This window comes from Puma concolor, chromosome B1 (assembly GCF_028749965.1).
Source record: "Puma concolor isolate L17-30 chromosome B1, mPumCon1.1.hap2, whole genome shotgun sequence".
In the NCBI taxonomy this organism is placed as follows: Eukaryota; Metazoa; Chordata; class Mammalia; order Carnivora; family Felidae; genus Puma; species Puma concolor.
The window spans coordinates 188,138,546-188,161,406 of record NC_141670.1 but is presented as its reverse complement, the minus strand read 5'-3'; the positions used below and the strand labels follow the sequence as shown (position 1 = coordinate 188,161,406).

General features: G+C 43.5%; 1 protein-coding gene across 1 annotated transcript in view; it reads right to left on the bottom strand.

The window, feature by feature from the left end:
- PPARGC1A (PPARG coactivator 1 alpha) overlaps window positions 1–22,861 on the bottom strand; it is a 654,387-nt gene that overhangs the window by 452,698 nt on the left and 178,828 nt on the right. Inside the window, exon 2 of the mRNA XM_086705322.1 lies at window positions 11,124–11,188. Coding sequence (XP_086561448.1) covers window positions 11,124–11,141 — 18 coding nt within the window. The 5' untranslated portion in view covers window positions 11,142–11,188. The remainder of the gene's footprint in view (window positions 1–11,123; window positions 11,189–22,861) is intronic.

Below are 22,861 nucleotides of genomic sequence, written 5' to 3'. Positions count from 1 at the left end.
TTTCTCAAAGTGTGGGCCTCAGAACACTTGCTTGTTAGAAATGAGGATCCTAATAAGCTTGTCAAGGTGCTGGTTGGAAATGGAGATTCCTGGCTGCTATTCCAAACTGATTAGATCTGAATCTTGGGAGGAAGCTGCACATCAAACAATACCTTCAGGTGAGAAGTGGTTTTCTGAAACTTAAGGAATATGGATTGGGAGGGTAGAAGAGAGAAAGCAAAGGCATACTATCAAAACAATATTTCCTGGGACAAGAGATGCAAATGAAATTATAGAAAATGTGCAGGTTAACTCACTGCGTTTGAAGTAAACCAACGTCAAAAATTTCACGCTAAAGATCATTAGTTGGCTAATGCCCTATATCCTCTCAACCTACAAAATAAATTCTTGTCCTCACAATGACTACCCTGAAGCTCTACAAAAAGAAAAATGTAGTGATATCATGTATACTAAGGCATGAAAACAGAGACAGAAGCATGTTTCTGCCATATACTTCAGAATGAATTTTCAACCAAAAAGGTTTAAAAAAAAAAGTTTTCCCAGCTAAAATTCCACTTACCTACCGAATATTCTGGTTCTTAATGGTTTTGCCAAATAATTCATTATCTCTTTGGTTTTCTATTCCTGCTTATCATCATTGTGATGACTTTAATTCAAAGTTCCAGATAAGGCTCAAAAGTAAAATGGTGACATCATTTACACCAAAGAGATCAGCTATACGTTCAGAATTATACCCGAACCCCACGTGGCGCACACAGGGACTACCAATTCCAAACACCTCTGTTAACCTTAATTCCGCGTAGTTGCCAGGATTGGCTGGGTAGGTGTATGCAACCTGTTAGCACAGTGCACGCACTCATTACTACTATGTTTGCGGCTACGGTCGTGTGAATGGAATCACGGGGTCTGTTTAAACTACCAAAGATTTCTACCAGCCCACAGAGGAAGGGATCTGGAGATACAGGCAAGAATTCAACCACCCCCACCAACTAAAATGTAAGCACTTAAGGAGGGCAAACAGTGGCTCCTATTTCTATGTCCCCCCGTTTTACCTAGCATCTGGTTGGGGATATAGCTGCCCCCTGAAAAATACACGTGGCACGACAAGAACCATCATGAGGGTCAGACCCAGCCTTGGTCTATGACTACAAAGACAAACACACACACACGCACACATTTTGAACCCTCTGCTTCCTACACAACCACATGAATTTCTTGTCCAAAAAAACTGAGAAATAAGATGGCAGCCTCATCATCCCTGGAGAGAAAGTGTATTATCAGCAAACTCTTTGCAAACTCAGATCCCTTTACTTTGTAACTACAAACAAGGGAAGTGTCCCATCGTCACCCAGGAACCATGACACTTCTGCCTGGGACCCAGCCGTATTAGAGATTTACCGTGTGGCCTCAGGCAACTTATTCAACCTCGCAGTGTCTTGATCTCTTCATCTGGAAAATGAAAATGCTACCTACAGCATGGGCACAGTGTTTCAAGATTAATGCACGAGGCCGATGTTGAAATGCAACATTGTGGGGGGAAAGTCCCACTCCTACTCCAGGGGAGGAGCTCCTACTCCAGGGGAGGAGCTCCTACTCCAGGGGAGGAAGTCAGGCACAGCAATGCGCTTCTGGGTGGTTACGACATATGCAGTATTGCAAAAGTGGGCCTGAAGGTCAGTAGCACACATGACAAGTGCAAAAAGCCATTTCTGATGGAGAGAATTATAGACCTGGAGTCTTTTATTGTTATTGCCAACAGGAGTTAATAAAGCAAACAAAGCAAAGGGTCAGGAACCCTAATTTATCACACATACTGATACAGACCTGATATTGACAGGCAACGAGCCACTTTTAGATTCAGATCAATAAATCCATCTCATAATACAGCACAATCCCAACACTTCACCCCCAAATCCATCCATCCAGATATTAGAAATCCATCCTGCTTTGCCTGCAGTCTGTCAAATGTCACCACAGAGTGCTGAAGCCACCCTGCCAAGTCTATATCCTGAACTAAATCCCAATGGAAACTTCCCAGATATAAATAACCACTATGAACATACAGGGAAGAAAAATAGCTATGAAGTTCCACTCTTACTTTTTTTTTCCTTTTAGCCTGTGACAAGTAAAAATCATAGAGTTACTCACTCTCCAAAAAACAATCTAAAGCCAGAAGGTTTAACCAATTCAATTTTCTAGTCACTGTGACAACTATTTTCATCTGTGAAACAGCGTTTGGGGCACGTTTACAGGCCTAATCCCATGGCGCTCTCACAGGCAGCCCCTGCTGGAAACTCTGACAGCGGCTTCTGTTCTTGGACTCGCTGTGGGCAGTGGCATTTGATGACACTCGGGGTCTCGTGGCATGAAGACAGATTCTTTATCTACAGTCAGAGACAGAGAAACCTTCCTTCCACTTACGGCTGAGATCCTAGGGAACCCACTAAGAGGAAATTCTAGTTTAACGGGAGGTGGGGAAACCCACCCAATGCTTGCAAGGCCCAGGAGAGAAGCATAAAGAAGAGAGAAAACTGAGCTTGAACACTGGGGTATCTGGACCCGAATCATGCAGAGCAAAGAGTGTGCAGTCTTAGATAAATCACTTCACCTCCCTGAGCCTCGATTTCCCCACTGTCAGCAGGTGAAGCTGGCTTTTGTGGGAACCAATAGCATGAAAGCCCCTGGCACGACACCTATCACATAGCAAGTGCTCAATAAATATTTACTGAAACATAATCTCAAACAAGAAATGCTGAATTACTGATATCACTCATTAACCAACAGGCAAAGTGTAGTTATGAATGCATACCATCGGCCAAGCACTAAATGGTGGGAATAGACAGGTAAGGGGAATGGACATGACACTTGTTCTCAGAATAAGAGGAAACGCACAGTAATGGATTAGGAAACCAGTCATTCTAGACAGGAGACCCAGGTCTGGGGTCCGAGGGGCAGGCATCCACACCTAGGGTTGGGGGACTGTGGAATTATCCGAAATTTCTTGCCCAGAGGTGGCTGGTTACAATCTGGCTTCCTGCAACTTATAGACTAACTCTTTGCTTGCCCAGGGAATGCAAACTCACTTTAATATGAGCCTCAAACAGGTTGTTAGAAAGGTAAATCTGCTGCACACATAAAAGCCTAAGCATGGATTGGTTTAGGATTATCTGGGCTTTTAGATTTTTCCAACCACATCCAAAGGAGAGATACAGGGGCAGATATAACTGCCATTCTGGAAAGCTGAAGATAAATGAAAAGGCCAGGTAGAGTATTAAACTCTCTCCTATTGAATTGCATTGGGCATTTGCATCCTTGGGGCATGGCCTCTTTGGAATCTGTCTTCATTCACAATAAAAAGAAGGAGAAGGGCGGGGCGCCTGGGTGGCTCAGTGGGTTGTGAGCATCCGACTTCGGCTCAGGTCATGATCTCGCGGTACGTGAGTTCGAGCCCCACCGTCATCATGTTCGATGCTGACCCTACTATTATTCCTTCTATGTGACTCCTCCAGATCAAGGTACTTTTCAAAAGTTTACTATTGTTCCAGGCAAAAATATCTGTAACAGCATGGTTTTTATGGTGCTACTTGAACCTTCCTAATACACACGAACGTAAATCATCATGATGAGAACAGCCGACATAGTGGCCGTAAGTACAGGTGCTGCCTGTGTTTAAACCCAGGCTCTGCCACTGACGGCTGTATGATCTTGGACAAGTTACCGAACCTCTCTGTGCGCCAGGTTCATGGCCTGTTAAACGACAGCACCTGCTTCATAGAGTCAACGTGACGATTAAATTAGTTACTACTGGGAAAATATTTGTGCCATCTAGAACCTTCTACACAAACAACTCTCTGGGGAACACTGAAGGCACGAAAGCATACACCCTCTGTTACCTCAAGGTGGGTTTATACGGTTCCCTTTCTCTGGAAGGCTCTATTTCTCCCCTCCTGGCCCCATCCGACAACCGCAATCAAAACCAATAGGCACACACTCTCATTCCTGCCCTCGTGAAAGCCGACCTGTCTGAAGGTCCACCTTAAATGGATATACTAGCAATTACAACCACTTCTTTAGTATCTATTATTCTGCAGTCCCTGTGCTCAATACTCTGAGTACAACTGTCTAATTCAATCTTGTATACCTGCTCTCTGAGGAAGACCCAGACTTGGAGAGATTAGGTAATTCTCCTAAGATCCTACAACCAGTAGGTAGGAGAGTTAGGATTCAAAGCCGGGTCCACCCACCTCCCAGCCTGTGCGTATCCCCCTGAGCCACGGGGCCCCGCCACCACAGTCACTCTCCCAGGCGTCCGTCTCAGCATCCAGCCGGACACGGGCTTTCTTTCCTCGCCCACTGAAGGACCTCCCCCACTGGACTTAGTAACTACTTTATAATATAATGACTTACCCGTTTTGTCTTTCCTCCTCTATGATTCAGAGTTATCTTTTCTATTTTAAGCATTGGGGGAGGAAGTCATTCTAAAATTTCCCTAAATTTGAAAAAGGGTTACGTTACACCGAGCCGAGTTTAACATTTTCTCTGCAATTCCAGTCAACTTTATCAACGCCGAATATTATAACGTTCTTTGACATAAACGTAACTTTAGGGCAATTTTTCTCTGCATGGTACGGGATGACTGTTAACAAATCAGACGCCTGAGCCCCTCTCTGGAGCTACTGCATCAGATTCTCTGGGTTAAGGACCAGGACTCACTCAAGTTTCAGAATGACCGCCTTAGGCAATGGTTGGGCATTTGACCCTGCTTAAAACTTCTAGACACTGACTGTGTTTTAAGTTCTTGTGTCTGCATTTCACGGTTTTCCTGACCTCTCCCACCCTGCACGTTGACAGCTATCATTTATCACTGTCAACCAACATTGCTGCATGAATTTTGCCTGTTTTATCTTTTAGCCACCCATCGTATGGTTTCCAAGCCATATGGTTTCTTTTCAGCTTCAGAACGCTTTCCTGAAAACTGATGTTTAGGCAGATGCCAATAAACAGTACATAATCTCAGAGCTATCCCAATGGAACATGAGCGAGTGGCCTGGATTCCAACCCCAGTTCTCCCCTCTCACCACCAACCATCATCACCACCACCAATGGTGGCCCTAAGGCCCCTCTCCAGATTCCCTAGGCTTCACAGAAAGCATTTCCAAAACCACTGACATAAGGCAACCTTCTGGTAGACCTAGCCACAACTTCAGAGACAGATACCTTATCTCTTATAAATAGTCAAGATTTTCAGACAAGCATTTTTTTTCTCATGAGAATTTGTCAGTGTTGTCCAAAGTCAAGTGTGTATTCCGTTTTATTTGAGAGGATATCACCAGATTTATAAATAATTCCTATAGTATATTTGCGAAGTCATCCTTTATAGTGAATATGCTTAACATGGAAAAGGATGGCCTCGTTGTATTAGTAATTGGACTACCATCTACTTTTGGAAGGCTCTCGGAAAAATAATGGTCGAGGGAATTTTGAAAAAATTTTGAAAAAAGACCTTTTTGAAAAAAGATCTCTCCTGTGAAAGAGAATGTCAGAGCATCCAGAAAAACTTTCTAACCTTTAAAATTTTAGGTATCTTCTTTTGGCCATGTTCCAAATATGTTAGTATATTAATAGTCTAAAAATAAATTTCAAGCACTAGTTTTTAAACCTGAAAAAGGATATTTAAGCCAAGTTCTCTTGCTGCTCTGTTTGGCTTTTTCCTCCGATACTTGTAATTTCGAGATGCAGAATTTAGGAAGTAAATTTAACATAATGTGCACTAGAGGTGGGAGAGAGGGCATGTGATTTCTCTGGTAACTTAGGACAAAGTTCAAAGTCATGTCTATAGAGAAAGATAATCAATGTGACTGAACACATGATAATTAATTAATTAATGATAAGTTAAAAAAAAAAGGGTGCAGAGTATTCCTTTAGTAGCCTCATCACAATTTTGCAGCTCTGAGAAGTTTTCAAAATAAAATTGAGGGAGAATGTTCAAAAGCATTCACAAATAAGGGGAGGGGGGAAAAAGTTACAGAGAGGGAAGGAGGTAAACTCTAAGAGACTCTTAAATCCTGAGAAAAAACTGAGGATTGATGGGGGGGCGGGCGGAAATGGGTGATGGGCATTGAGGAGGGCACCTGCCGGGATGAGCACTGAGTATTGTATGGAAACCAATTTGACAATAAATTCTATTTAATAAGTAAATAAATAAATACACAACAAAATGAAAAAAAAAAAAAAAGCCTGCACAAATAAAGCACAGTCATACACAAAAAACCAATACATTCCATAGGCCTGGACTAGGGTAAGGAAAGTAGGGCCTCTGAGGTGCAAGGTTAAAGGAAGTACCCCGAGAGTGAGCCCCCCTCGGCTCTGGCATAACTCTGAGAGCAAGCGCCTCCTTAAATTCCACACCCTCCGTGTCTTCCTTGTTTCACCCTGTGTGGGTGTCCAATATTTTCACCTGCTTTCTCAAACTGATGGTAGCAGTCCTACAGTGCAAAAGTTACAGTCAATTTTATCCACGCCTGCATTCGCTCATTTATCCTCCAAACATGTACTGAGTCCCAGCCGGATGCTAAGGGACGACTCAGCTGGGAACCCACACTGCGGCCAGTAACCCTTCTGACTCTCACGAAATCGTCTTCAACCAAATTTGTGTCATTCATGTATTCATCTCTGCGTTAGGTGCCAGGGACTCTCTGATGCCAGACCAGTCCCTGCTAAACTATCTTACTGTCTGCCAAACATTGCCTTAATACTATTATTTTTATCAGCAGCAGCCGCAGCATTTACCCGTCTATTCCCCAACTTTTCTAGGACGGGGAGTGGGTATTATCCAGCTTTGTTTTCTCAGCCAGCTACCATTCACTGGCTGCTTACAACCTGCCATTTTCTAGGCTCCTCTAGATGCTAGCTCAGTAAAGCCCTGCACCAAGGCTGATTCTCCTTTTGCAGATAAGCAAACGGGAGAGATTAAGTATCTTTCCTAGGGTCACACAGCTTGCAAGAGGCCATGCCAGGGTCTGATCCAGGAGCCCAGCTCTGGAGTCTCCCCTCTCAGCAATTCCACTAAGCTATCTAGAAATTATGACCCAAAGAGCTGCTCCCCAGCTCCAAAGGGCACTCAGCCTGCTCTTCACCCATTATTACCTAGAAAGATCTAGAGGGCACCAGGGACACTTTCAGCGAAATGAGCCTCGACTCCCACCACCTGGGCAGGCAAGTCAGACTTTGGGGGACTTCCTGCTTAATTTCACCTTGTCTAAATATAACCAACTAAAAATAACCCAAAAGGGAAGTGTCTCAGAACCGCCAGAGAAGCAGCAGAAGGCTGCAGGGGACGTGATGGGAAAGAATGATCTCGGCCTCCCTAAAACACTGCGATGCTTTCCAACATCAGCAACTTGCACATTGATGAGAAAACAAAGTTTCCAATTATTGAAATTCCATAGTGTATTTAATTATGCAATTATCTTATTGTAGTAACAAGTGCTAGGGCATAGCAGCAGTTGCCGAGATTTTTGCAGCTGAAAAGTGCAGAATTTATTCTTCCCCCTGGCTGATTACTTCTCATGAGTCTGTCCATTTTTTCTGGGATTATGGAAATGGTCCGATTTCTGAACCGCTTCGTTCAGAAACCCAACGCAAATCACACCCCACCTTTGCCACTCCAACTTTGAAGCAGGACCCCACTACCGACCGAGCAGATTTCAGGGGAAAATGTCTACAGATTCACGTCCCCTTTTGTTCTCATTAGTCACTTCAGGCGCTTTCCTCGTTTGAAATTCAAATAAATATAATGTAAATATAAATAAAAAAGCACTTATACAAATCACACATTTTCAGTGATGCGAGCACAAATACAGCCTTGTTCATTTGCTTAATAGGGACTTGTCCCAAAGGATTCATGTATCAGACTGCAAAAGTCAGAGGATTTCATCCAAACATCTAAAATAGGTATGCTGTGATATTCTCACGCACTTCTCTTTGCCACAGTCACCTCGGCAAATGTGAAATGTAATCATGCAAAATTAAACATTCCATACATTTTCTATTCATTTTCTAACACCCTCCCTATACTCCAAAATAGGCTATCACACTTTCAAGTTTATAGGAGCAAAAAGTGAATCAAATTTCTTGTTTCTGAAAGCATTACAAGTAATAGGTCTTTTCACTTAGGGCTGTTCGTCTAAGAATCACCAGGCTCTTTACACATAAAACATAATTAACCCATACAGTGTGCTGCATCCCTACCCAATGGGACTCCTCCTGGCTGATAATCACTCATGGGGAAGCCATACCTGCATTTGCTCAGGCTAAATTTGGTCCAGGCTGTTAGGAATGATGTTTCATTTACTTGAGCATGACCAAGAGGCACAGTCATAGGTAGGAAAACCTATTCTCCCAAATAAGTGATAGTTTAGAACACGAACTCTAGACCCATAGATTCTAGCCTGGTGTTGGAATCCCAATTTGCTACTTTTCAGCTGTGAGATGATGGAGGGAATCCCTTCATTTCCCTGGGCGTCAGTTTTTGTAGCAGTAAAACTGGGATAATAATAGGACCTACCCCATAGGGTTATTGAGGGGATGAAATGAGTTAATGCATGGAAGTCACCAAAAGCAGTAACTGTTATCGTTTTGTCTCACCCACATGCACCTGATCCCTTTCAGTATATGTGCTGCCGAAGCGAGCACTGATCCCTTTCAAAGCCATTTGACAACAATGACCTCATTAAGGTCTCCGTCTTCCTATGAAGTAGTGGGAGCAGATGTTACTATCCCCATTCTACAGGTGAAGAAAGCGAGATTCAGACAGGGCTGCTGGAGGTCAGGACTAGAACCCCTGGAACCCAGTCTAGTATCCTCCCACTATTTGTCTTTATATCCAGAACAAACTGATTCAGTGACCCAGACTTCTTTCGGGGGAGGGGGGATGTGCACAGGGAAGGGGGTATTCTCTCAAACAAGATACGGGAAGCATTCTGTTGCCAAGGCTTATTTTGCACACAAAAAAAGACCCAGATCGGCAGAAGACACATCAACAAGACTGCCTGAATCACGATTTGTGCTAACTACGAAATGTAAGTTAATTTCATGCCTTGCATTCACAGACAAAAAGGTTCAGAGCTGTTTAAATTCTCTTCAGCCCAATGACAGTTAGTAAACAGGATGCTTCCTGTTCTAATGCTTGAAATCACCCTTCGTATCTCAATATATTATTTATGCACTCAGCTTAAAATAAACAGCAACTCTGAAGTAGGTGAGTGGGCTCATCTAGTACGAACTTTTTTTTTTCACTCTGACAGTTACTTTAAAACATCGGTAAACAACCTTAATTCACTTCCAACGAATTAGTAGGCTATTGCTGTGTCTCCAGGAGGCAAGTAGATTGTATTATTAACCAAAGCAACTTTCTCCCTGTCAATCATCTGCACCTCACAGAGGGATGTGGGCTTTGCTGTCTCATTACTCAAACCAATCCACGGGCGCACGTGATTCCAGACGATTTCCTCGAGGTCATTCTCTTCTGGACCTTTGATTAGATCTCTTGACTCTGGGATGCAGAATGGGGCCTGAAGAAGGTAGATTCTCAGTGCTGCTTGTTAAGAAACATATAGACAAATGAGAGTCTTTCCAGAGGGGTAGAAGATTTGGAAGTCATAACACAGAAGGTCCAGTTGTTGAGGGAATGGCAACTGACAAAGAGGCCACGTTCAGGGGGACCCGATAGTGCCATAAATACTTGAAAGGGTATCAATTTGGAGGAGAAAGTCATTCTTTGTGGATAGTGATAGTAAAATTAGGACCCAAGGGTGGAAGATACATGAGGGTAGGTTTGAGTTCAACTCAAGAAAGAATCCCGTAACTGAAAAGAGTTGCCTCTTGAGGTAGTAAATCTGTCCCTAGAGGTTCTGGGGCACCCACCGGATGGAATCCTTAGAACTGGCCAGGAAAAGGCACTAGATGAGATGTGTAGGGACCCATCCAGACATAAGATCTTACAACCCCATGAATCTCAACAAAACAGGCTTCGATAAGCAGTCACAACCCTTTTTAAACTTTTTATGCTAGGAGTTTTGAAGGGGTGACAGCTATTCCATATATATATATATTTACATATTTATATATACATACACACACACACACACACATACCATGGGTTAAGCACTGGGCGAGTCACTGACCAGTCTACTCACTCACACAACACCAGGGCATTGGCTGACCTAGCAAAATGAAAAGATGTACCATTCAGTGGGGAAAATCAGATGAAGCAGTTGCTTCTGCCCAGTACCCTTTCTGCCTGCTCTTTGGCTTTGTAGCTTGCAACCCTCGGCCATTCCACGGATAGGAGGCCACTCCCAAGTCACCTGGGCTGTAACGTGGTCCAGAAGAGGTGATTCACACTTAACTCACCTTGCTAGTTGACCTCCTTCCTTTATCTCAATTCTGGAAACACAATACTTAGCAACGTGCCTAAGGGATGTCTAACTTAAGTTTCATCATTAACAAAACATTGCTCACCCCATTGAAACATTCGGTCTTTCCCCGAAACCAATCATTTCTTTGAGACACACACTGCTCAAAACTCAGAGTTAAATACAAATCAAAAAAATTAAGAAGAAGAAGAAGAAAGAGAAGAGAAAAGAAAAGAAGAGGAGAAGAGAAGAGAAGAGAAGAGAAGAGAAGAGAAGAGAAGAGAAGAGAAGAGAAGAGAAGAGAAAGAAGAGAAGAGAAGAGAAGAGAAGAGAAGAGAAGAGAAGAGAAGAGAAGAGAAGAGAAGAGAAAAAAAGGAGAGAGGTAGGGAAAGAGAAACAAAGACACCTTGCATTCATATCCAGGGTTTATATCAACATGTTCACATAGTTTGCAGACATGTATTCTTCCAAAGTGTCTGGAATATTCTCCCCATAGTTTGGGGAGGCGAGTCAGGCTTTTCTATATCCAACATATTGACAAAACATTAGAGAGTTCAGAAACATTAAGTTCCTCAAAGGAAGTCAGATTATCAATCTTTGGGTTGTGAAACTTGGTGTTGCTAATTTCCTAATACGGCAAGAGCAGACATCTGGTATTTGCACTTTGGAGTAATAGAACATAACATGACAATAATGTGTTATACTTACAAAGTACCCTTCATCCATGGGGCTCCAATTTTACCAATATTAGTTCACTGATTTTCGCAAAAAACCTGAAAGGCAGAGGGTAAGTTTGTGTTACCCCCCACTATGAAGATGGGGATATTGAAATGCAATAGGCGAATAAATTATTGGTCCATTATAATGACAGAATTCAGTAACACAGGGCAAGAATCACGATTTTCTCCTTCCCCATCCCAGTGCAACTTTACCGCCCATCTTTCCCTTGGGGACTGATCTTTCCCACATAATTGCCACCATAATATCAATGTATTAAACGCATTTTGCCCACAGAAAACAGTGCTGAATGTAACCCCTTGGTCTTATGAGCCCAGACACCAAGATCCCTTTAATACCACAGAAAAGGTTAGAAAAACTTCCCATCGTTTAAAACATAGTTTAAATTTTTAGATTGACAAAATACAAGCATCCAACTAAAATTTGGCCTGAAAATAATGTTACTACTGTTCAGTTTGTTATATACTTATGTTCACATGTCAGCATATGGACTTGTCTTTAAAAATGATTCCAAGGAAGTCAGAATGCTTCAGAAGTAATCTTGCTAACGGCATTTTTAGAAGGGTGTATTTTTAACAACCCTTTCTAGGACAGCCCATCCTTTTTAACCACTCTCCGGCCATTTATTCCACTGAACAAATAATCAATATTTACAGCATTCTTACTATGTACAAGTTTAGCACTGCATGTGGTTTCTTGGAGAACAAAAACGTGTACGACATAGGTCCTACCATCAAGAAACTTACACTTTTGTGGTGTAATGATGTTAGTACAGTGACAATCCCTCTGTTCTAAAAGTCTCCAGAAAGATCTGACGGTTTCTGGACACTCTTGGTGAGTCATAGACACCAATCCCAGAAGGATGGCTCCTTCGGGGAATATTCTCAAAAAAGATGAGTCTGGGTTCTTTTTATGAGCCCTACTATTTGGGATGACAGAAATGCTAAAAGATGTATCTTCAAATGTTTGACCCAGAATCTTCCCAAAGCCCATGATTTGAGGGTCATGATGTCTCACGATCTTCACCCCTTCAGCCACGCTGACCTCTTCGTTCGTCCTCCAATACCCAAGCATGTCCCCACCACAGGACCTCTGCCCTTACAATTATTCTCTTCACCTGGGACCATCCTGCGGCAGATACATCCATGATCTCTGCTCCTGCACCTGTCTAACATACCTGCAACTCGTGTAACTCCAACCCCTTACCATTCTCTCTTTCGTGGTGAGGCTTGTCACCACCTTACAGTAAATGTTTCATCTCTTTGTTTGTCTTTCGAGGCCCCACCCCATCCCCAACCAGCATAGAAACTCCATAACAGCAGGGCTTTTTTGTTCACTACTAAATTCCAGGCTCAAGGCACTCCATAAATATTGGTTGAACAAGTGACTGGCAAGGCTCAGCCGTGGGCTGTGCCCTTCTCTTGTATCTTCTTTCACTGGGATGCTGAAATAATTACTGATCGATGAATTTCGATACTGGATCATAATAGATTTTTTTTTTCACCCAAAGGAAAAAAACAAAACAAAGCAAAACTCCACCAACATTCAGTGAAATGTTTCTGAGAAATATAATAACCACCAGTTTTTATCATTTTCCCTTCTCCTGATTGCTCAAGCACCGGGCCAAGGGTCGGGTAACCTCGCTCTCTGGCCAGTGCCCCTGTGAGCTGCTCTGGGGCCCTGACCTCTTCATCCCCCTGGGCCTTGCTTGCCCAGCAGTAAAATAAGGAAGCTTCGGAAGCTCATTTCCAAGCTTCCTTCTGGTTCAGAAACGATGGAGATCAACACATAGGTGATAGACCAAATCATATTCACGTTTTTACATCTTCCGATTTACTAGCACTTTCTACGTATAAGCTTATCTGAAAGGTAGCAAGGCCATTTCATACTAAGTAAGCAGGAATCCCGGAGGGAAGGATGTTATTATCTAACTGTATCTATGAGCATGCTGATTTGGGACAAACACCACAGATATCACTGAAAACCTGTTTCCCCGCCTCCCTCCCCCACTATCACACCACCAATATACGACAGACATGCAAACAAAGATGCCACCTCAGCTGTTTATGACATCTTGAGTCACAGACACTTCACTGAGGTCTCTAAACAGATTTCTTGTTTACTCGCACATTAATAAAACTCGCCCCTTCGCCAGTCAGAATTTTTTTTTCCCCAAGCATCTGAACATCCAAAGAGATTTAGAAGCAATTAACATTCACGAGTAACAGAGCAATCAACATGGGAACCGCTAATGGGACTGGACAGAATCCAAAAGCAGATATTAGGATAATAGTGAGTCCCTGACACAGGTTATGGTGTTAATTCTGGAGGACAGACTCATGGTACGTGTTCAGTAGCTTTGTGAGGTTGCTGGCACAGCCACGTATGCCTCTTCTATATATGGTTCCTAGCACCCAACAACACACTTTTTTTCTTTTAACCGCTATCGAAAAGAAGGCATTTTTGCAACATTATGACACAACCCCTAGCATTAATGGTATATATTGAATCCAAGTTTATTTTTAAATTGCCTACCTGACAAAAATGTTAAAATGTCATTTTTTCCCACTTTGGGTCTCCAGACTATCTTCACCTGTTAGCTCTTGTAGCTAGAGGCCACAAAAATAAGAGCTATGAATTTCCACCTTGACGCTTCCCCAATAACTTTTGCCCTTCCTTGGGCGCACACAGGTTCATACATCCCTTGTACACGGAAAGATACGGACATTCCCACCCCGACGAGCTCTAGGCTTGCCTCCTTGTCAGTTTTCCCAACATGTTTCTGGTATCGCCCCAGAAATCAGCACCCCGCCCCTTTTCTTTTCTGCCCCACTGAGGAAGTCTCCGAGTAATAGAGAATATTTCCGTTGTTACTCTTCCTGCCTTCCATTTTCCTGCCTTCATCTCTGGTCACTAAACGCGTCTAAAATGCCAATGCTAAGCGAATCTATCTTTACGTCCCCTTGGACCACGTTCCTACTTCCTGGCCCTGGCTCTCCTTCTCCCTCAGCCTCAATGCAGAAGACTCCACCTTCAGAGCCTTGACCTCCCCAGATCTATGCACTCCTCCGAATCCTCCCCTCCCGGTCCCCACCCAGTCCTTCTCCTGGGTCATGTGGACACCTTCCCTTCCTGTGGACAGTGAGACCCGCACAGACAGAAAACCTGGTTTATTCCCTTCTTTTTTTTTTCCTTAGGATATAATTAATCACATCTTAGTATAATTTGCTTTATTCTGTGGGGCTTAAGAAAATAAATTTGTTCCAAGGCAAGTCTTTTTTCAAGTACTTTAACGTTAGTTACGTGCATTTAATTGGATAAACACCATTCATATTGATACTATTTTTCTGGCTATTCTATTTCATTCATGCTCTAGTCTGTCCCTTTCTCCTTCCACTCTGCCATTTTGGGCTATTAAAGGGTCCCTTTTTCCTTACCAATCCAGGTTGGGTTCCCCCCCCCCCCCCCCCGCCCTCAGCACACATCCATCATGAAAGCATAGCCCTATTTAAAGCTTTGGTTTATTCCCTGAGTACAATGGGCCACTGATGCCCAATCTGCCACCACCCAGCTGTGTGTGTTAAATGCCTGTTTGACAAAGATTTTATGCAACAGAATCCACATTAAAGGGAAGCTATCAACAGACCCATACTTCAGAATCCCTAACTTCATCTCTGCGTTTCCAGCACTAGCCCCCAAGCTGGGAGACACGAGCCCCCAAGAGCCTCTCCTGCACACACACATCTCAATCATTGAGTCCCTGGCCCCGGGGCTCCCTCCCCACCACAAGGGGCAGCCGTGGAGATTAAAGTGCTTCTGGGCTGTGGTCGTCCAACCAGCTGCGATCTCTACCTTTGGTCCCTAGGAAAACTTTTTGGCACAACGCCCCCCAGTGGCGCTCTCCATCCTGGCCGGGCCTCCGCTACCGTTATCACCAAAGAGCTTTGTGCTGCGACAGCAAGGGGCACAGAGCGGTGTCTTTTCATCCCGTCCCTGTGACTCTACGCCTTCCTGGACACTAGACTCTGGGGCTGTTTCTGTCTTGTAAACAGCCCCGTGCCCATTAACCCGGACGCCTTCGATATCTGCTGCACTGGAATAGTTAAGAATGTAGACCTCCTTTATTTACAGCCCTAAGTAGGTTTTAACTACTCCTGAGAGAGAAGGAGATGAATAAAGAAAGCGATCGCAAGAGGTTGGGGAGAGCGGAAACAATGGTGAAAATTTGTATCTGACCATTTGTCCTTTCACCAAATATTTACTGGGCACCTACTGGAGGTTTACAGTAGTAAATCAATGACCTCAAGAACATTCCCTCTCCCTCCCCGCCCCCGAGGAGTTCACATCCAAACGCGGGGAGACACCCTGTAAGCAAATAAACAAGTAAATATATATGTCCCGCGGTGATAAATGCTATGGAGAAAAATAGAGCACGGGAGGCCAGGGAGGGTAGAGACACGAACCCACACTGCACGCGGCATTTATTGCCCCATGTCATGTCAATAAACATTTGTCACCAAGCTTCTGCGGCGCTTCAGGCCCTGGAATGGATTCTGGAGACACGAGCATATAGATGGATAGAGAGAGATGGGTGTGGATGTTGATGCACGAATACCACACACTGGGTTCCAGTCATTTGCACCTGAAGGCCGTGAAATTTTCACCAACGGGTGGGGGGGGAGGGGGTCTGTGTGAGGTGCCACACTGCCAACAGCAGTTTCTTTGAAAGGGCCACTAACGAATGCCATAAGGGGCCCCCAAAATGGGCAGGGTGTGGTGGAATCCGCGTCTGATTGTTGAAGGGCAGGAATGTTGGAAGCATGGAGCATTGTGGCCTGGCTTGGCCAACCACGGGCCTGGCTCAGCTCCAGTGCTCGCTTCGCCGAGTAGCTAGAGGCAAGTTACATCCCCTCTTTACCCTTGCAAAATGAGGCCCACAGGCTACCGTGGGGTGCAAAGGCAGTAATGTAAGGGAAGTGCCCAGCACAGTGTCTGACGCTAATCGGACAGCTGAATTAATTGCTTCACTCGTCTCATCCAGAAGGAAAAAGGACATCACAAAGGCAACAGCTCCGAACAGACATGTGTCTAGAGTAAGGATACAATAACCGCTTCTGCTTATTTCTTTTCTGTTTTTGTGGCCCAAGGGTTCTGGGGAATATAAGCAGATGTTACTTAAAAAAAAAAAAAAAAAAAAAAGGCCTCAATCAAATAAGTTTCAGACACAACAACAAATCAAATGAACTAACACAGGTCTCTTTATATTCCCTACCCTCTTATTCTAAAGAATACGCTGATGTGCATCACTTCTCTCCAGGAAACAGGAACCATGGGATGTGTGTTTCCCACCTTATCGGACGACAGAACCCTTGGACGCGGTAAATCGCACGTGACAGTTGTTCAACGGAACAGACTTCGGGAAACATGGCTTCGTGATGAGAACAAATGAATCCAAAGATAAGGAATATAGACTGTATTTGGTTTCGGTGTGGTCCGCTGGCTGTCTTCGAAGAGGCAGACTTGGGCGGATTTTCCGCAAACCAAGAGCCTGGCAGCAGCATTTCCTAGCCATTGGACCGCAGCAACTTCTCCCTTCCTATAAAAGAAGCCATTATTCTGGGGCCACAGTGCACAAGAGGCGAGTGTCGGCAACATCTGAACACTTCTCATTCCCTTGGACAGGTAATTCCCCTATTTTCCGCAATAAATGGGCTCTTAAAACGGCTCTTTTGTTAATTATTCTCTTCAAAGCCAAAACCTCTTCCGGCTACACTGGGGAAACCTACTGCTTAGAGTCACCCTGGGTTTTCTATATCATCCGAGTGCCTCACAGTGAGCGTGCATCACTTTCATAAACAGAAAATCAATGGTGGGCCGGGGGAGGGGAAGGAAGATATTCTATAGGGATGTGTTGAGACACCATGATTAGTCCAAAAATTGCCTACTTGTACATGAAGATTTTTATAGATGAGGCTTTTCATGAAGATCTTACTTAACATTAGAACACCAGATAAATCTGAAGTGCAAGTAGACAAAGAGGCCAGGAGGGCCAAGGTTATTCCTCACCGGCTTCCAATTCAACAGCAGAAAGAGAGAATCCATGGGATTCACCCACCTTCTCTGAGGCAAAAGAAGAGAGAAAGAGAGAGAATGTTATAGGGAAGGAAGGGAGGGAGAAGGAGGGAGGGGCGAGAGATAAGAAAAAGGGAGAAGAGGAAGAAAGAAAGAAAGAAAGAAAGAAAGAAAGAAAGAAAGAAGAAAGAAGGGAGGGAGGGAGAAGGGAGGAAGGAATGGAGGGAGGTGGGAGGAAGGAAGGGAAGGAGGAAGCAGGGAGGAAGGAAGGGAGGGAGGAAAGGGGGGAGGAAGGAAGGGAAGGAGGAGGCAAGGAGGAAGGAAGAGAGGAAGGGAGGGAGGGAGGGAGAAAGGGAGGAAGAGGGGAAAGAGAAAGAATAAGAGAGAGAAAGCAAGAGAGTGGGTAAGCAAGAGAATTGTTGAGAAGCCTAAGGTGGGGGAGGGGAACACAAGCCCAGAGATTAAGTTGACCCAAGTCAATACAAAAGGCTTTGTGCAAGGGCTCTGGCATTAATGGGATTTGGACTGCTAAAGCCCCGCGAACCAAGTACAGAACATAACCAGAGACGCCGGAGTTCTTTCTGAAATGGATGTCTTAAGTAATAGGAAGCTTAACTAGCAGGGACACTCACAGCATTTTGCATGGCTGCTGCCAGCTTGAGGCCTGGCTGGGAACCTGGCTGGCAACAAACTGGAGCTGCCCAATGAGCAGCAGCCTCCCACCCAGGACAGAACCCAGCAGGTGGCTTTAACCCTTGAGGGTGCCCCCTGAAGGGCCACCGGAGCAGGGAGAAGGAGCCGTGCTGTTGAATCACTTAGTAATGCAAACGGTATGGATGGAGGGAGACCCTCTGAACCAAGGAATCTTGGAGCCACCGTTGTAGAATCAAGCATTCATTCTGTCCATTGATCCTTCATTAGTGCCTCCAAAGTGTCCGGAACTAGCCCAGGTCTTAGAGCCACTGTGATGAATAACACCAAGTCCCTGCTCTCAAGGCGCTTGCATTCTTCCCAAGGAGGGGAAGCCAGCAATTAAGTAAGAATTTTGGTTGGTTGTAATAGCTGGGAAGCAAAGCAAAAAGAAAAGAGGGAGAGAGAGGGATTGTGGGCAGGGGGCGGCGAGGGAACATGTGCTCAGGGAGGGCATCTCTGAAGAAGGAGAGTTTAAGCTGAGGCTTAAATAGCAAGGAGGACTCCCATCCTGCAAGATCAGAGGCGAGAACAGTGTAAAAGAAGGGAGCGGCTGGTCCCCTCAGACCTAGCTTGAGCCGTCATCGGGCCTCACCTCCAACCAACTCAGCTTTCAGCCACACTAAATTCAAAAGCACACAGACATGGTTAATTTCAAAATCTTAAATTGCATACTATGCCCGCTAGGAAAAATACATCCTGCAACCTAGATATTTTTAGAACGGTCCACTTCAGTTTCCTCAGGTATTTTTTTTCCCCAGTTCAACCAGAAGACCCAAGTAGTCCGGGTCCATCAGCCTCTTCTAAATACCTGAAACTGCATTCATCAGCCACTTTTTAAAAATTGGATCTTACTTCAAAGCTGAATGGCTTGATTACTCCCTTAACAGAATACATTACACTGATTACGGGACTGTTCACGTGCCGGTTCCAAGAGGTTGGGCAACGTTTCTCAACACTGCACCCACCAACAAACAGAGCAGCGAAAGTGGCGAACGTCATGCTAATATTCAAATGCCCTCCGCGTCCCAATTCCGCGATAAAATTCCTCTGCTCTCTTTTCTAACTGATGTTAGAGGAGAGGCGTGGGGACCGTGCAGCTCAGAAACAATAAAAGGAGAAAGTGCCGGGAGGGGGTAAAGATGAGATGGTTTCTGCGGTCTAGGCCCTCAGTAAATGTAGGTGCCTTTCCCCGGCCCCTCCCCCTTGCCTGCCCAAACCCTGAATACTGATTCTTATATCAATAATTTGCCAATAACCTATTCATTGGCTCATTTTTTATAACTGTCACTCTAGTGCTGTGTTTTCAGCCTGCTGGCAATTGATTCTTAAGAATGGCTTAAGAAAGGGGGAGGAGGTGGGAGCTTTAGAGCCATGATTCCCTACTAACCGATGATTAGCATCTTATGCTCAAGACAATCAAATTCATATCACTTTACATTTTAAAAGTTTTTAAAGGAACACTTATTAAGAGCCAAAATGAAAACAGGGCGTCACAAGTTCAAATAAGCCATAAATTAGACAAAGAAGCGTAATTTCACTGAACACCATTTTATTAGCTAATCAATGTGTCATTTTTTTTCTATTGGCATCTACTTACTGTCATGAAATTTCCATAAGGGCACCATCTGTATTTATAAAAGAATTATCTTTGTGGTGATCTAGCAATCTACAAACAACGGTGATATTTAACTTTTCTTAGGGGATCAATTTCGGAATTGGGTTAAAGGATTTATAGGTCTCTTTTCCATGGTGAACCTTTTACGATGAACTTATTCATACATCTCTGTGATGTTGGAAACACGTGAAACCAAAAACAACAACAAAACGTAATTTTTATTTATTGAAACGTAAGGTCCCAGGTCTGGACATGTACATTGTTTAATCAAGCCAGATGAGTCTCTTACTGTGAAGTCCAGTAAAAGAATCATAGACAAAATACTTTATTCCATTTTGGCTGAAAGGGTAGGTTAATTTTCAGAGTGATCTGATCTGATGCCCTATGGGTCAGACAGAACCCCGGATTAGCCAAGGTCACTGCTAGGAGTTTAATCAGGATCCAGTCCGCTCACTCATTCAGGACACGTGGTCAAACCCTGCCTTGTCCAGTTCTTTTAACGTTTTTTTTTTGTTTGTTTGTTTGTTTGTTTTTGAGACAGAGAGAGACAGAGCATGAACGGGGGAGGGGCAGAGAGAGAGGGAGACACAGAATCGGAAGCAGGCTCCAGGCTCTGAGCCGTCAGCCCAGAGCCCGACTCGGGGCTCGAACTCACGGACCGTGAGATAGTGACCTGAGCGGAAGTCGGACGCTTAACCGACTGAGCCACCCAGGCGCCCCCTGCCTTGTCCAGTTCTTAATGCAGCTTTGCAAGTGCGAAGTCTCTGGCCCAGTGATGGTTAATCCTGCCGGTAGGACTCAGCCAGCAATACTCTCACCACTGGTGGAAAAAAACTCATAATAGATGCCCTTCTGTTGGGTGCAGACTTCACTGATGAGTGACAAAACATGCAGGGAGAGATTTGTTTAAAGAGTTTCTAAGAATACCAAATAGAACCCTAGAGAGAACAGTCGTTGGTTTTACAAGTTATATTACTTCAGCTTTGTGTCAATCCAAAGAAGCAAGATGCAGCTCAAGAGAGTCAAAGACAAAAATCTCGCTCCAGGATGCAAATTTGTCCACTCATAGTCAGTTACTTTGTAAATTTAATTTTAAGCAAGATTTAAAAATACTATGATTAAAATGTATATGATGTACTAACCAACAAAATAAAAAAAAAACAGAAAACAAACGAATATTTATATTTCATGGATTGGCTCTTTAAGTTTAGTTCAGTTTAAGTGCCATATTAAGTACTATATGTATCAGGCATGGTGAACAAAACAGATTTAGTCCCTGCCTTCATGGAGCTTATAGTCTCTAAAAAAAAAAAAAAAAAAGTATGTGTGTGAATGAGCAGGTGGGTGGAAAATCACCAAATCATATTAGTGATGAACTAAGATATATAACTATTCCATTTTCCTCTCTCTCTAATATAGCTTTATTGCTTTTTAAAATCTAAGACATTTATTGGCTTGAAATAATTTGACAATGTATTATAAACCAGAAAATGATCTTTCTGGATTTTGGCTTTTTTTTTTTTTGCTTTGTTTTGTTTTGTTTTGTTTTGTTTTGAGAGAGACAGCGGGGAGAGGCAGAGGGAGACAGAGAGAGAGAATCCTTAAGCAGTCTCCACACTCATCATGGAGCCTGATGCAGGGCTCCATCCCATGACCCTGAGATCATGACCTGAGCCAAAATCAAGAGTTAGATGCTCAACTGATTGAGCCAGTAGATTTTGGCTTTTGTATTTGTTGTTTGTTTGTTGATCCTTGAAATGTTGACATTCGAAGAAATTTTGATCATCAAATTTTTGCAATATGTTAATAAAATGGAGAGTATTCATAGAAACACAACAAAAAATATATTCAGGGGTAGCAAATGGGTCTTCTTGTGAGAGGATAACAATGAAGGTCATTCGCCCGCAAAAGTGATATGATTATTATCTCTGTGGGGAGCTAAACATGCAAAAGGGGAACTCTGGAATTGGTCAGGTTCTATAGTCAAGTCCTGGCTCTATCACCGTGTATTGAGAACCTCTCCACATCTTTTGTTATCCATAAAAGGAACTAGCCACATAGCAATAATTAAATGAATGTAATAAACGTGAATAGCTTGCATGTAATCCTGGGTTACTGTCAGCTGCCTTCGTCATCACACTCCATCATCATCATCATCACAAAAAGAACTTCAAGGTCTGTTGTAATGAAAAGCAGCTTTAGAGTATCCTGGCAGTAACCACAAAGAAAGCTGGTCACAATCTCTCCTGAGAAAACACTAGTGTTTAATTCAGAAACCCTCCTTTAAAGTCCTAGCTCGTCTTGTGCTAACTTGTATAAACTCGGATAGAACATTTAAATTTCTGATTTTCAGTTTTCTCTAAAATGGACCTAATCGAACTTATTTAATGAGACGATACATAAGGAAGGACCGACACATACATCACCTCATTAAATACAGATTCTGACCATAGCCTACCAGAAAAAGATCTCTTCTGTACCCACCCAGGATAAAAACTCCCAGGAAGACCATGAACTTGAATTCCAGCTCCACGATCCACTAGATAGATAACATCTTAAATTTTCTGGGCTCTGCTTTCGGTGAGGAAAATAGCGTAGTCATTGTGAGGATTGGAAATTAGACCTGCGACGCGCCCAGGAAAGGGTCTGGCACATCAGGCATACGGTGGTTTCCATTCCTCTCTGTTAAACAATGATTCACTATATTCCATTTTCAGTGTGCATATTCCCACACTCTAAAACTCTTCAAACACAAAGCATCATAAATAACCTTTGGATGGTCTTTAAATAACTCTTTATGGTTTGGAAGAAAAACAAATCTATAGAAACATAAAAATGCAGGGTGTCAAATATACAGTATAGTCATTTTGTATGATCACTGCTAATACAGTTCAACCTAAATTGTAGTCTTGTATTTGACATAATTATACATAACCAAACACTAATAAAAATTGCCGCCTTATATTTCAAATTAGTAATTATGGTAGTAAACATTAACAACGTGTCAGATATAAGATGGTGATTTGTTCTGAAATGTATTAGAAATCATTATACTGTATGATAATTTTAATTACAGTTGGGTAACAAGACGGCACGTGGCAGACCACAGCTCTAAGAGCACCACAGGGGCCGGCAGCTTTTCAGTTCAGCCCTAAATCTGACTCCCGTGGCTGGAGTTCAGAAAATGCACATTTGCTTCTCCACCTTTAAACAGGGAGCTCAGTTCCCTCTGCAGAGGCAGCATTAGCATGAGGTTTGGAGTCCTTCTTCCAGGGTTGAGATCCTAATCCTATCACTCTCTGGCCATCCGAACTGGGCTAATGGTAAC